The sequence below is a fragment of the Halichoerus grypus genome, chromosome 1, assembly GCF_964656455.1.
Source record: "Halichoerus grypus chromosome 1, mHalGry1.hap1.1, whole genome shotgun sequence".
NCBI lineage: Eukaryota > Metazoa > Chordata > Mammalia > Carnivora > Phocidae > Halichoerus > Halichoerus grypus.
In genome coordinates, this window is record NC_135712.1 from 11,368,121 (window position 1) to 11,379,565 (window position 11,445).

Genomic DNA, 11,445 nt, shown 5'->3' on the forward strand with positions numbered 1-11,445 from the left:
CTCATGACAGGACTCAGGGATGTAAGTTCTTCCGAGTCTCCCACCCAGTGTGGCCGGCGGGTCTCACCCTGTAGCCCTCCCCACGGGGACCCTCCTGGGTCGGCAGAGGCGCCAACGCTCCCCAGGCAAACGAGCGTGCAGCTTCCCTCCACCCCAACAGTGAAAACATGGCGGAAGGCGGGCTAGAGAAGAGCGGTGTGTGGGGAGAGCAGCAGAGAGGGCCGGGGAGGGCTGGCAGCCGAGCCTTCCGCCCCTAGAGCAGAAGCCACTTCTCCTGCGGCCTAGTCCTGTGTCAAGAGCACCTGTGACCTGGCACCCAGAGCTGAGACGGGCTGGGAGGGGTGCGGGCTTGCAAGACTCCCTCCCCTCACAACATGGCGGGTGGGTGTCTGTGTGAGACCGAAAGACTTTGGCTTATTCCAGAGACAAGAGACCCCCTTTTTCACAAAGGTATTTTATTTTAGTAAACAAAATACGGGTTCTTTTAAGAGCATAAAAAAGTTCATATAATTTTTAGTTAACCCTATAGGTTGGGAGTTTATCTCTGACACATCATTCAGTAATTGTCTCTTCTTTCTTCTCAGCTGGAATCCACTCAGGCTGACATTTAAATTGCAAATTCTAGAAAGGAAGACCAAAAGGACAAGTATGAAACGTCTGAATGTTGTACTTGCTCGGCATTACCCCTCATGCTCAGCCATTTCAACTTAACAAACAGAAACCACTGAAGTCTATCTATTAAAGAATGTATTTTCAACCTCACGATTTTCTGCCCAGCTAAACATCCCCCCTGGTTAAAACCAGGCTCGAGGCTGGAGGGAAAATGAAGGGCCAGTCCTGCTGCCACCAACGCCCCCCTTCCCTGGAGGCCTCCGTGGATGCCTGTGGGTGGGGAGAAGCATTTATGACCCACACCCCGTCTTTCCCTTCCTCTTCTCGGTCTAACACACAAAAGGAGGACTCTGCCTGGGACAGAACTTCAACCTGCAACATTTCAAGGAGAACGGGCTTCCCTTGCCCCTTTTAACTTTGCTCACCCTTGTGCCAACTCCTGAGTTTCAGTCAGAAAAACACCTTTTCCAAAAAAAGGAAGGGTCCCTGACAGGAACTTCTTTGGCCTGGCAGAACGCCCACCGGACATTCCGCTTGTGTGAAGTCCCAGTACCTCTGGTTTCCCTTTAGTTCTCTTTCTTCTCGGACTGCTGCTTTTTCTCAGCTTCCAGTTTTTGCTGTTTTGCTTCCAACCTTTTCCTTTGGTATATTTTGACTCCGGCAAATGCCAGGCAGAGAATTAAGGTTTTGGCTGCCAAGATATACAATAGCAGGGGCACGTGTTCAAGGACCTTAAAGAAGAAAGCAAGCGTTCTAAATGTTCCATGATTGATAAGAAAGGTTTCCTTCATGTTCCTTCATTTAACAAACCTTTACTGTCTACCTCTTATGTAACAGGCACGAGGCGAGGTGCTGGGGCCACACGGGTGACCAGGACAGACAAGGTCCCCGGGCCCACACCGGTGAGTCGAGGCTTACCTCTGCCCTCCATCACTCCCCTGCTCCTGGCTTCACGAGAGAACCACCCGTGGACCGCTGACCTAACTCTGGTCCCTCACAACCGGACCACGCACTTTGCCTGTCCCCCAGGCCCTCTGCTTCTGAGGCGGCCCCGTGGTCCAGGGAAAGGAGATGGAGCCGGGGGCCCAACGACCACGCGACCGGGGTCAGTCACGGGACCTTCTGAGCTTCTGCCCCTTCGAGGGAGGCGAGACCAGACCTTCCTTCTGGATTCTCCAACCTTAGCATGCTACACTTTCTTCTTGGTTGTGGCTACTCACTAGCACCGGCCTTTGGAAGGTAAAATAAATATAAAAAGACAAAAAAATTCAAAACACAAGGGGCACGTGGGTGGCTCAGTCGGGTGGGCATCTGACTCTTGATCTCAGCTCAGGTCTTGATCTGAGGGTTGCAAGTTCAAGCCCCGTGTTGGGCTCCACACACAGCATGGAGCCTACTTGGAAAAAAAAAAAATTCAGAACACGAAAACTTAGCTACTTATTAACTGTTCTGTAATTTCCTGTTAGAGGGAAGCTTTAACCCATGGGCTAGGGGCACCTGGGTGGCTCAGTTGGTTAAGTGACTGCCTTCGGCTCAGGTCATGATCCTGGAGTCCCGGGATTGAGTCCCGCATTGGGCTCCCTGCTCGGCGGGGAGTCTGCTTCTCCCTCTGACCCTCCCCCCCCTCATGCTCTCTCTCTCTCTCAAATAAATAAATAAAATCTTAAAAAAAAAAAACAACCCATGGGCTAAAATGATACCTGGGGAATAGCTATGGATTTGAATTACTCTCTGTACTAGTAGGTACACTAACTATTATGATAGTCTCCGTAGCACAATAGCATCTCAAGGCAAATACTATACTTGTTTCAGAAACATGATTAATATGACCTGAATAATAGTTACGAGCTTTTTGTGATTAAAAATTCCTTCCCAAATAAAGGTATGCTTTTTTTGAATGATCACCATTCTAGAGGACCAGGTAGGATTTATTCCAATGAAATCATTCAATTGCCAAACATCACTTATTATAGGCAATTCCTATATAATGAGCTTCTACTATGGAAAGAACATTTGTCTCTCCTTGTAACAGTTTAACTCAACCGGTCAGAGAAAACTTCAGTTGGGAACAACATGCTCACAGAGCTGGAGGCCTGGGGGAGATTTCACAGATGACTTAGTCCGCCACCTTGTTTCACAAACAAGGAGAGGGAAGCTCCTGGTGGGGGGCGGGGGAGAGGCCAACCCACGTCACACAGCAAATTCACAAGGAGGCCAGACTCAGAATGAAACGTTCTAACCCCTAGGCCAGTCTTCTTTCCACTGTGTCCCAATTTCTAAGGAAATGGAATTAACGAAATCATAAATTATGTGCATAGGTGTTTGTACAATTTTATTAAAATTCTTTTTTTTTTTAAAGATTTTATTTATTTGACAGAGAGAGACACAGCGAGAGAGGGAACACAAGCAGGGGGAATGGGAGAGGGAGAAGCAGGCTTCCCGCCAAGCAGAGAGCCCGATGCGGGGCTCCATCCCAGGACCCTGGGACCATGACCTGAGCCGAAGGCAGACGCTTAATGACTGAGCCACCCAGGCGCCCTAATTTTATTAAAATTCTTGATGACTCGGACCTAGACGTAGATTTCACACGCAGAAGACGGAGCATTGGTTAGGCCTACTGGAAGCTTACTGTGCACTTAGTGACTCCCTTACATTTTCCCCTGGGACCCTCATCGGATCCCCAGGAGGCAGGCAGACTGTCCTAATTGTGGCTGAGAAAGCATAAACTCTGGAAAGGTTAGGTCTGACCAAGTTCTCGGACTGCTCCAAAGCCCGAACTCTCTTCATCATTACACGACGCTGTAATATCTACCATGTTCTCCCCAACCCTCCCCAGTTTTACAGCTAAATTATGCAAATAAATGATGCCTTGGCTACTGAGTTTCCCTAAGGCAACTGGAGTCACTACCTCTGAAATTATTTAGCTGGTTACTTACGGATATTTGAGGAAGGTTGCCATGTGATGCAGAAGGAATATATCAGATCACAAAAGGAGGAACCCAAATATTTAAATTGTCTGAATTTAACTAAAACGGTTAAGAACACAAGAACACTGAGTAACTGGATAATCGTTTTCAACCACTAACAGGAAAGAATAAATACAACATACACGCTTCAGAAAGATCACTCCAGCAAGAGCACAAAAGGCTTATAAAAAAATTGCAAGAGTGAACCTTTTTCTCCTGACAAATATAAGCAGCTTAGAACACAGATCTTCCTCATAGCTAACCTCTACTACCTCCCCCAAACAATCCCCTAATTCATCTATTTTCTTGAAGGTTCTCAGTCACAATGAGGCTTGACTCCATGTTTACAAACCAGCTTTGAAAGAAAAAAAATGCTAAATGTTCTTTTACTTTATTTCCTTGGAGGCAAAAATCAACAGTTTAGAGGTGGAAACCCCATTTTATGTTCACTAGGTAGATCTAGGCCAACTGAAGCACTAATCCACGTGGGAAAAGTTACTCTTCCAGTTCTCTCCATCTCTACGGCTGGGCCTGTGGGTCCTACTATGATGGAGCCCACATCACAGCCCACGGCTCCCTGTGATGTGAAAAGGGGACAGCTTCAGCAGGGACGGGAATGGAGATCTCAACCGGAAGTTAGAAAATGCACCAAATTGTTAATACATCAACACACGGACAGAGGTAAGTGGTTTCAAGGCTTATTTTCTTCTTAAAGGTAGTGGACACAGGAGGCAACAAGATGCAGAAGTTTCGGGACTGGGAGAGGGCAGAGCGGTGGCAGCAGAGGTCAAGGACACCACACGGGCTTAGAGCAAAGGGTTTCAGGGATCCATTCCTGCCCCGCTAGGGTACCAAGCTTCCGTTGTGCTAGATCCTCCTCTGATTTCTAATGAGCCCCTCATTTTAACTCTCAAAACAAACCAACCTTCAAGAGGGCAAATGAATAAAATATTGTGGGGGTGGATGAGATCTATACCAATTTTAAAAATAAATCCCCAATACTTGTGTAATAAGGACGGCTAATTTTTTCAACAATGAGGTCACACTCTGTTGCTGATGCACGACGTTAACTGTTACTGACGGCCACAGGCCCTCTGAGCCAGAAAGGGAGGCCCGCAGGAGGTACTGTGCGCTACCTGATCCTCCCGCCTTCCAGAGCTCTGTGAGGTCAGGGTGCAAGGGGAGGCCACTTCCTTCTGACATTACAAGGAAAGGCCCCCTTTTAAACATGAGGATGCTCCCTGGCAGCCACAGAGCTGTGTATCTGCTCGAAGTTGGAAAGGTGTGGGCAGATTTTGTCCCTGACATCAGAATGAACTCTTTTTGTCACAAGCAGGATTGGCCTGGGTGCTCAAATGAACACTTTCATCCCCACTGACTGTGGCCACCGCAGAGAGGACAAGCCCTTCCCTAAATCCCACCCCACCTGCTTTCTGCTTCTTCCCCTTATAGCCCCTCACTGCCTCATCTTTCCTTCCCAGCCTTTCTGCTGTGAGCCTGGAACCCCAATATAGGCTAAACAAACACTCCTACATTTTCAACCCCTTCAAGAAACCTTCACTCTGCCTCTTACCTTCAACCAGGCTCGTCCTGGAGAATAGTCCCCATGGTCCTCCTGGGTGGCCCCCAAACCCCTACCCAAAGGAGCTGGGGAAGGAAAGGGGTTCTCTCTCTCCCAGCTCCCTGGTCCTGCTTCCAGATCTTTCCAGTAAGCCTTGCAATGGAAAGCTGGTGGATGTTTTGAACAAGGAAAGGTTCATAATTGAAAAAAAATACACCCAGTGAGATCATAAGTTTGAAAATACACACACTACACTTACATATATGTAAAAAGTACTGGAAGAAAACACACCAAAACTGTTAATAGTAGCCGTCTCTGGAGGGTGAGACAACACGATTTTTACCGGATTTTATACTTTCAAAGAATCTATGATAAAATATATTTCAGTGGCTGCTCTCTTAACCAACCTTTACCACACCCCATGTACTTCAGGGATTAAGTGATGACTCTCCTTTCCCTCTGTGAGACCCGCCCACAAATGCCCAGAGCCCACTGAATGCCCAGAGCCCACTGAATGCCCACAGCCCACTGAATGCCCAGAGCCCACTGAATGCCCACAGCCCACTGAATGCCCAGAGCCCACTGAATGCCCACAGCCCACTGAATGCCCAGAGCCCACTGAATGCCCACAGCTTGCAGGCGCCCGTCTGATTGCCCTGGACCTGGGCTCCCGGAGGCTGAGTCTGCGCTACAGACGTCAGCTATGCTTATTCCCCAACCAGTTGAAGCTGTACTTGATGTTATAATGGATAATTTATCTAAACACAATACTTATGAAATATGGCTATGTTATATAAGGAAAAAATTGTTTCCGGGAAAACTAAATTGAATGCTTTCAATGCATTTTCAAATTTAGGTTGAAAAAAAAAAAGTGCTCTTGGTAACACAAATGTAAAAGATCAGGGAAGAAAAACATAAAAATCTGGAAGTATCTTGTATGTAGATTGTTTCCTAAAATATTAACCCACTTTAAAGAAACCAAAATGTGAAACTGTAGGTAAAACTTTAAAGGCACGATTTTTGCAAGAAGAGTGAGGCAGATCCGAAGTCTGTACACCCAAAGAAAGGGCCTCGCCTTCCTCCAAAAGTCTGGGGAATAAATGTACTTTTTATCTGTTTTAACTGAAAATATTATTTTTAAAGTATTATTAGGATTCCTGCTTTAATCCACTTTTTTCTTTTTAATCAACCTACATCTACAGAACTGTTATTCTGAATTTTTACAATGAGGACAAAGGAAAAAAACCAAGCCATAATGTTGAAAACTATTCTCACCTTCCAGTTCATGCTGGGCCAATGGCGAATTCACTCTGGGTCACTGCGGGCCCACTCAGACAAGCGCATGAGGAGAGGAGCTGGAAGGGCAGGTCTTGCTATTCTGGTAGAGAAGAGAAGAAACAGGTCACTCGGGGTTTTCCGGAGCAGATCACCATAGGAAGACCTCTTTGATGGAGAGAAAGGGCGCATGAGCAAAGAGAGCAAGGGCTGCAGACAGGAGTCAGTGTCCCCAACAAGGTGACCCAGAGCCTGGTGGGAAGCAGATGGCCTGGCTTAGGGCTGACACAGGCTTGGGTCTTGGTGAGCAGAAACGTCTCCCCAGCTGCTCTTTGCCGGGAGTGGGAGCACAGCCCGGAGCAGAGCTAACAGTGCTGCTGCTCCTAAGGGGACACGTGCGCCCATGCCTTTCATCTGTGGACAGAAAAGCCAAGTCCAAAACCTACTTCTCCACCCACGTCCTGCCCTGGGCAAGAGCTGGTTTGTGGATGAGTGTCTTTCTGTTTTTCAGGTCCTCTGAGTGTTAATGAAGCAAAAATTGGTTCTTAAAAAATATCTGGAGGGGAGTAAATGATAGGGAAAAAAATTGTCCTTTGAAAGCAACTGCTATCTAGAATTTCATCTCAACTGTGAGGGAGACCTAGGGGAAGGTGAAGCAGGGAGTGGAGGTCAGGGACGCGGCTGGAGCAAAGCATTTGCCCCAAGGCCTTCTCTGTCGCTATTTTTAGAATATGGCACATACCCCAAGAGTCAGAAGACTTGAGCTCTGGATGAAGAACCTACACACTCTGGTAAGTGATTTCCCTCTTGGGGCCTTGGTCCCATCTGTAAATGAAGAAAGGGGGTATCAACTAAATGGGCTCTAGGGCCCCTGTTTCTTATGAAATTTGGCAACTTAGAGCACAATCATAGCTTCACTTCACGGTGCTGGGCTGCACGAGGGCGCATCAGCTGCATAAACTCATGCAGCCCTAGGAGGGAGAGGTTATTGTTCCATTTCAGAGACGAGGAGACAAAGTTTATGTAACGTATCCAGGGTCACACAGGGACTGGGATTTGAACCCATCCAGTGTGGCACCAGAGTCTTATCCTGATGTAGGCAGAAAGATGTGCATTCAAAAATCATGCAGATGCTTGTCTTCACATGTCCTTAGAATTAAGAAAAGCACAAGAAAATGTCACAGGCCTTTAGAATGGGGATAATAAAATGAACTTCAGGGAAAAATGTTTCACTAAAACTTTTACTTACAAAAACATCTAATTATAGAAAATTCATGCCTCATCTATTCAAGGTCATAGTATCTGGAAAACAGGCTGGTGGTTGGCACAAGATAACCAAGTTTTCCCCATGACTTCTTTCAAAGCCAGATAAGTTAATGATAGGAATGTACACCATAAATCTGTTTAAATGTGATGACGGTGATTGAAGGTGCTTGTTTTCTTCATGGATAAATGGCCAGGTTGTCTTTAAGTAGCAGCAGATTCTGAGTTGCACTGGAGGGGTATGTTCCTAACGGATTATAACCTATTGCTAGAATTTTCACTTTCAGGAATCTCAGATAACCTCAGGGATTAGCCATATTGTAATTTGCAATGTTTAAGGTCACGTAAATTTTATTTTTACTCTAATTGAGTTGTGTACAAATATAGTAGGTGAGTTTGGCTGTTCCTAATTTTCTGAGGTCCTATTAATGTAATTAACATATTAATTACATAAATTAACATACGAATTAATGGATTAATGTCCTATACATTAATGGATTAATGTAAGATATTGATTCCCAAGGTCAAGGACGACAAATAGGTCCAAAAAGCTCAAAGGAGGAAATAAATTAAAAAGAACACCCAGTGGGGCCCTTGGTCGGCTCAGTCGGTAGAGCATGCAACTCTTGATCTTGGGGTGGTGAGTTCGAGCCCCACATTGGGTGTGGAGATTATTTAAGGAAATTTAAAAAAAAATAGTGTTGACTTAATACACAACAACAACACCCAGTGGTCTGGCCCTGTGGCAAGCCAGGACTAAGATTAAGACTAGTGTGACCTTGGACAAGCCATTTGGCCTCTTTGAGCCTCAGGTCCCTCATTTTTAAGTTCTTCAGAGGCTGGATTGTAAACACAAAGCACCATGCTCAGCATATGGAAAACATTAAATAAATATCAACCATTATTGTCACAATAAGTATCTCTCTCTCTGCTAATGGACATGCCAAGCTTAAGAACCATAAACAAGAGGCAAGCAAGGCAAAATGCAGTCAGGGCAAGACAGCAGGGACCAAGAGAGCTGGACTCTATTCTTGGTGGCACCCCTGGGAGGCACGTGACCTAGGGTAAGCCATTCACCTCTCTGAACCAAAATGTTCTCACTTTAAAAACCAGAATCCAAAGAACAACTCTGCAACTCTGGCATTCGTAAGTCACCATTCTCTGGGATACCACAGAATGGGACTACGAAAATTTACTGGCAGTTGCCTGGACTTCATACAGAGAGTGAGGTCATTCAAGCTCTTTAGAAAGAAACATGTTTAAAGTCAACCTGCAAACAAAGTAGCGGAAAGGATGCAGTGAGAGAGTGGGAGACTAGAAGGCTGATCAATCCAGCTCATTCCCACCTGCTGCCTCCAAATGCTAACTTTCCCCTTCCCCCTGCAATTACACGCTCCAACTCAGCCATTTCTGTAGCACCCCAGCAGGACTTTGGCAAATGAGAACAACTGAGAAAGCTAAAAATATCAGCAGGCTATTGGCTGCAGGCCACAGGCACACACACCTGCTGCAGCATCAGACGGGAGGCAGCTCGTATCTGAGGGCCGAACCGCAAAAGCCAAAAGGTGGGAACACTTTTGAGGTATAAAATCTATGAAGTGCAGGAAGGCTTTAGCCTTTCCCTGGAACTATCCACAATCCTAGCTTAAATCTGAAGAATAACAATGGCTTAGATAGAAATGATTCTGTCTCCTTTCCCGTAAAAATAGCCCCATTTTTCCTTTGCCAGTTTTCTCCTAAAAACCAGAAAAGCTATCCGCTTATTTGGGTTAGGCCAGGGAAAGCAATCTGGACAACATACTGTCCACAATCCACGTTTTCTTCTTAGCACACCTAACAAACTCCAGGATCATCTCTCTCTTGGTGTCTACGCTCTTCGAGCCGCTAAGTAGGATAGGTCAGTCTGAACGTTCCGAACCTGTTCGCGTTCCCAGTCTCTACCCTTGTCACCCCAACTCTTCACCCAATCTTTGGAAGTTGGAAGGTGCGGGGAGGAGGGAGTTAGTTGCAGGTGAACCTTGCGCATCACACCGTGGACTGCTGAGCCCCACTCCCCGGTCACCTGGGATTCCCAGGGCCAGAGACACTGGATCTCGGCTCCTCCGTAACCGGGGGACCACGCCAGGGTCCTCTCCGCCCCGACACCTGGGGAACACCACCACCTACCCCGCTCAGACCCGGAGATCAGGGCCACGGGCGGCCGTTGCTTTCCCCACCCATCCACAGAACATGGTGTCCAGAACATTCGCTCATCCGCCCAAACCCTCTGGCCAGAACAACTCTGGGCCCCGCCCGGAACTCGTGCCAGCCTAAACATTGCGCCCCGGGCGCCGGGTCCGCGGATTCCGCGGCGTCTGGACGCCGGAGCCAGGCAGGGGCGCTCCGCGCGTGGGAGCCGCGGCGGCCAGCCCCCTCCCGGTTCCCACCCGGGGAGCTGGCGCCGCGCGGCAGGGGGCCGGCTGGCTGGCAGCCTGGACAGAACGCGCAAACGCGGGGCCGTCCACCCGACTGCCCAGAGCCCCAAAGAGTTGCCGGGCTTCGGGTCAGGGTCCCGCTGACCGGACGCGGACGTCACCCACTTACAGCTCCAGGCCGCGGAGGCTCCAGCGCCGGGACTGCACACGAACCACAACTCCCACAATGCGGCGGGGAAACTACAGGTCCCGAAATGCACCGCACCGCGCGCCGGCGCAGTGGGCCCGGGCTGTTTCCGAGGGCGCTGCACTCGGCGCGCCGGCGCAGTGAGCCGCTGTGGGCCGGGCGTTGGGAGACTGAGCGGGGGTCACGGGTCACGATTGGCCGGGGTGGGCACTGCTGTCCAGGCCACGGTTCTGAATTTACCGGAGCTGGGGGAGGAGGGCGGCCGTAGTGCTGGGCTTCTCGCGTCCACTGCTGTCTGCGACTGAGGATCCTTGGCTCCCCCGAAGTTTCCAAATTCAGCGTTCATCTCCTCTGACAAAATGCTTGCATTTTCTTTTGGGAAAGCGCTAGCCCCCATTCTGGGTTCCCAGACTCCAACAAACGCGCAGCACGCGCATGCAGAGTTTGGGGACGCTCAGTCCCTGCCCCACGGGAGGGCGCAAGCCAGACCCCGAATAAAGACCAATATCACGGAGTTCTTTCTGTAGATTGAGGAAACCAGCGAGGGGAGAATAAGTGGCTGGCGCAAGAAAACGCGCGACTTGGCAGTCACAGGCGGACTGACTCCAAATCCCACTGTGACATTTTGTGGTGATGAAGTACAGATGTTAGGAACGCAGAGGAAGGGACACACAGAGGGTGGAGGGTTTAGATGTGTCGACAAGCGAAGTTTTCCTATAGAAAATAACAAAACTAGCTGTGTCCTGAGCACTGTGAGGCTCTGGTCTCTCTGAAGTCTCACCACCAGCCTATAGAAGGACATAAAATAACCAATTCACGGATGAAGAAGTGGAGACGCTAAGACATTACAGTAATTTGCCCAGGGTTTGAAAGCCAGCAAGTGTCGCAGCTGGGATCTGACTCTCAGTAGTGGATATAGATTCCCATCAGGGCAGCAACTAACATGGGCTCCTTTTGCAACCACTTGTGAACTCTGCTTGTAAGAAGGAAGTGGGATTCAGGTCATATGGAGCCAGTCATCCAAGCAGAGGGAGCTCTAAAAGCAAAACGGGGCGGGGGGCGGGGGGGGTGCGCTGCGGTGTACCCAGCAAGTTGTTTGAATTAGCATCTTAGTTACCTAGTTGAAAGTGGCCAGCCTGGAATTTTGGGAATCCATGCTAAAGTGGC

The 11,445-nt window shown here is 48.4% G+C and overlaps 1 protein-coding gene across 5 annotated transcripts; it reads right to left on the reverse strand.

Moving 5' to 3' along the window:
* Positions 1-438: 438 nt before the first annotated feature.
* SMIM11 (small integral membrane protein 11) lies at positions 439-10,408 on the reverse strand. 5 transcript variants are annotated; one of them, XR_004920366.2, is made up of 5 exons: positions 10,261-10,395; positions 7,157-7,239; positions 6,415-6,517; positions 1,038-1,343; positions 439-621 (listed from the first exon to the last, which is right to left on the reverse strand). XR_004920366.2 is itself a non-coding variant. In XM_036101879.2 (5 exons), the coding sequence occupies exons 3-4, from the start codon at positions 6,424-6,426 to the stop codon at positions 1,179-1,181; spliced, it is 177 nt and encodes a 58-aa protein (XP_035957772.1). In that variant the 5' UTR covers positions 6,427-6,517; positions 7,157-7,239; positions 10,261-10,395; the 3' UTR covers positions 439-621; positions 1,166-1,178. The 5 variants fall into 5 exon arrangements, 1 of the variants encoding a protein (XP_035957772.1); XR_013449223.1 differs by having other exon boundaries at positions 10,257-10,337; XM_036101879.2 differs by having other exon boundaries at positions 1,166-1,343.
* Positions 10,409-11,445: the final 1,037 nt, after the last annotated feature.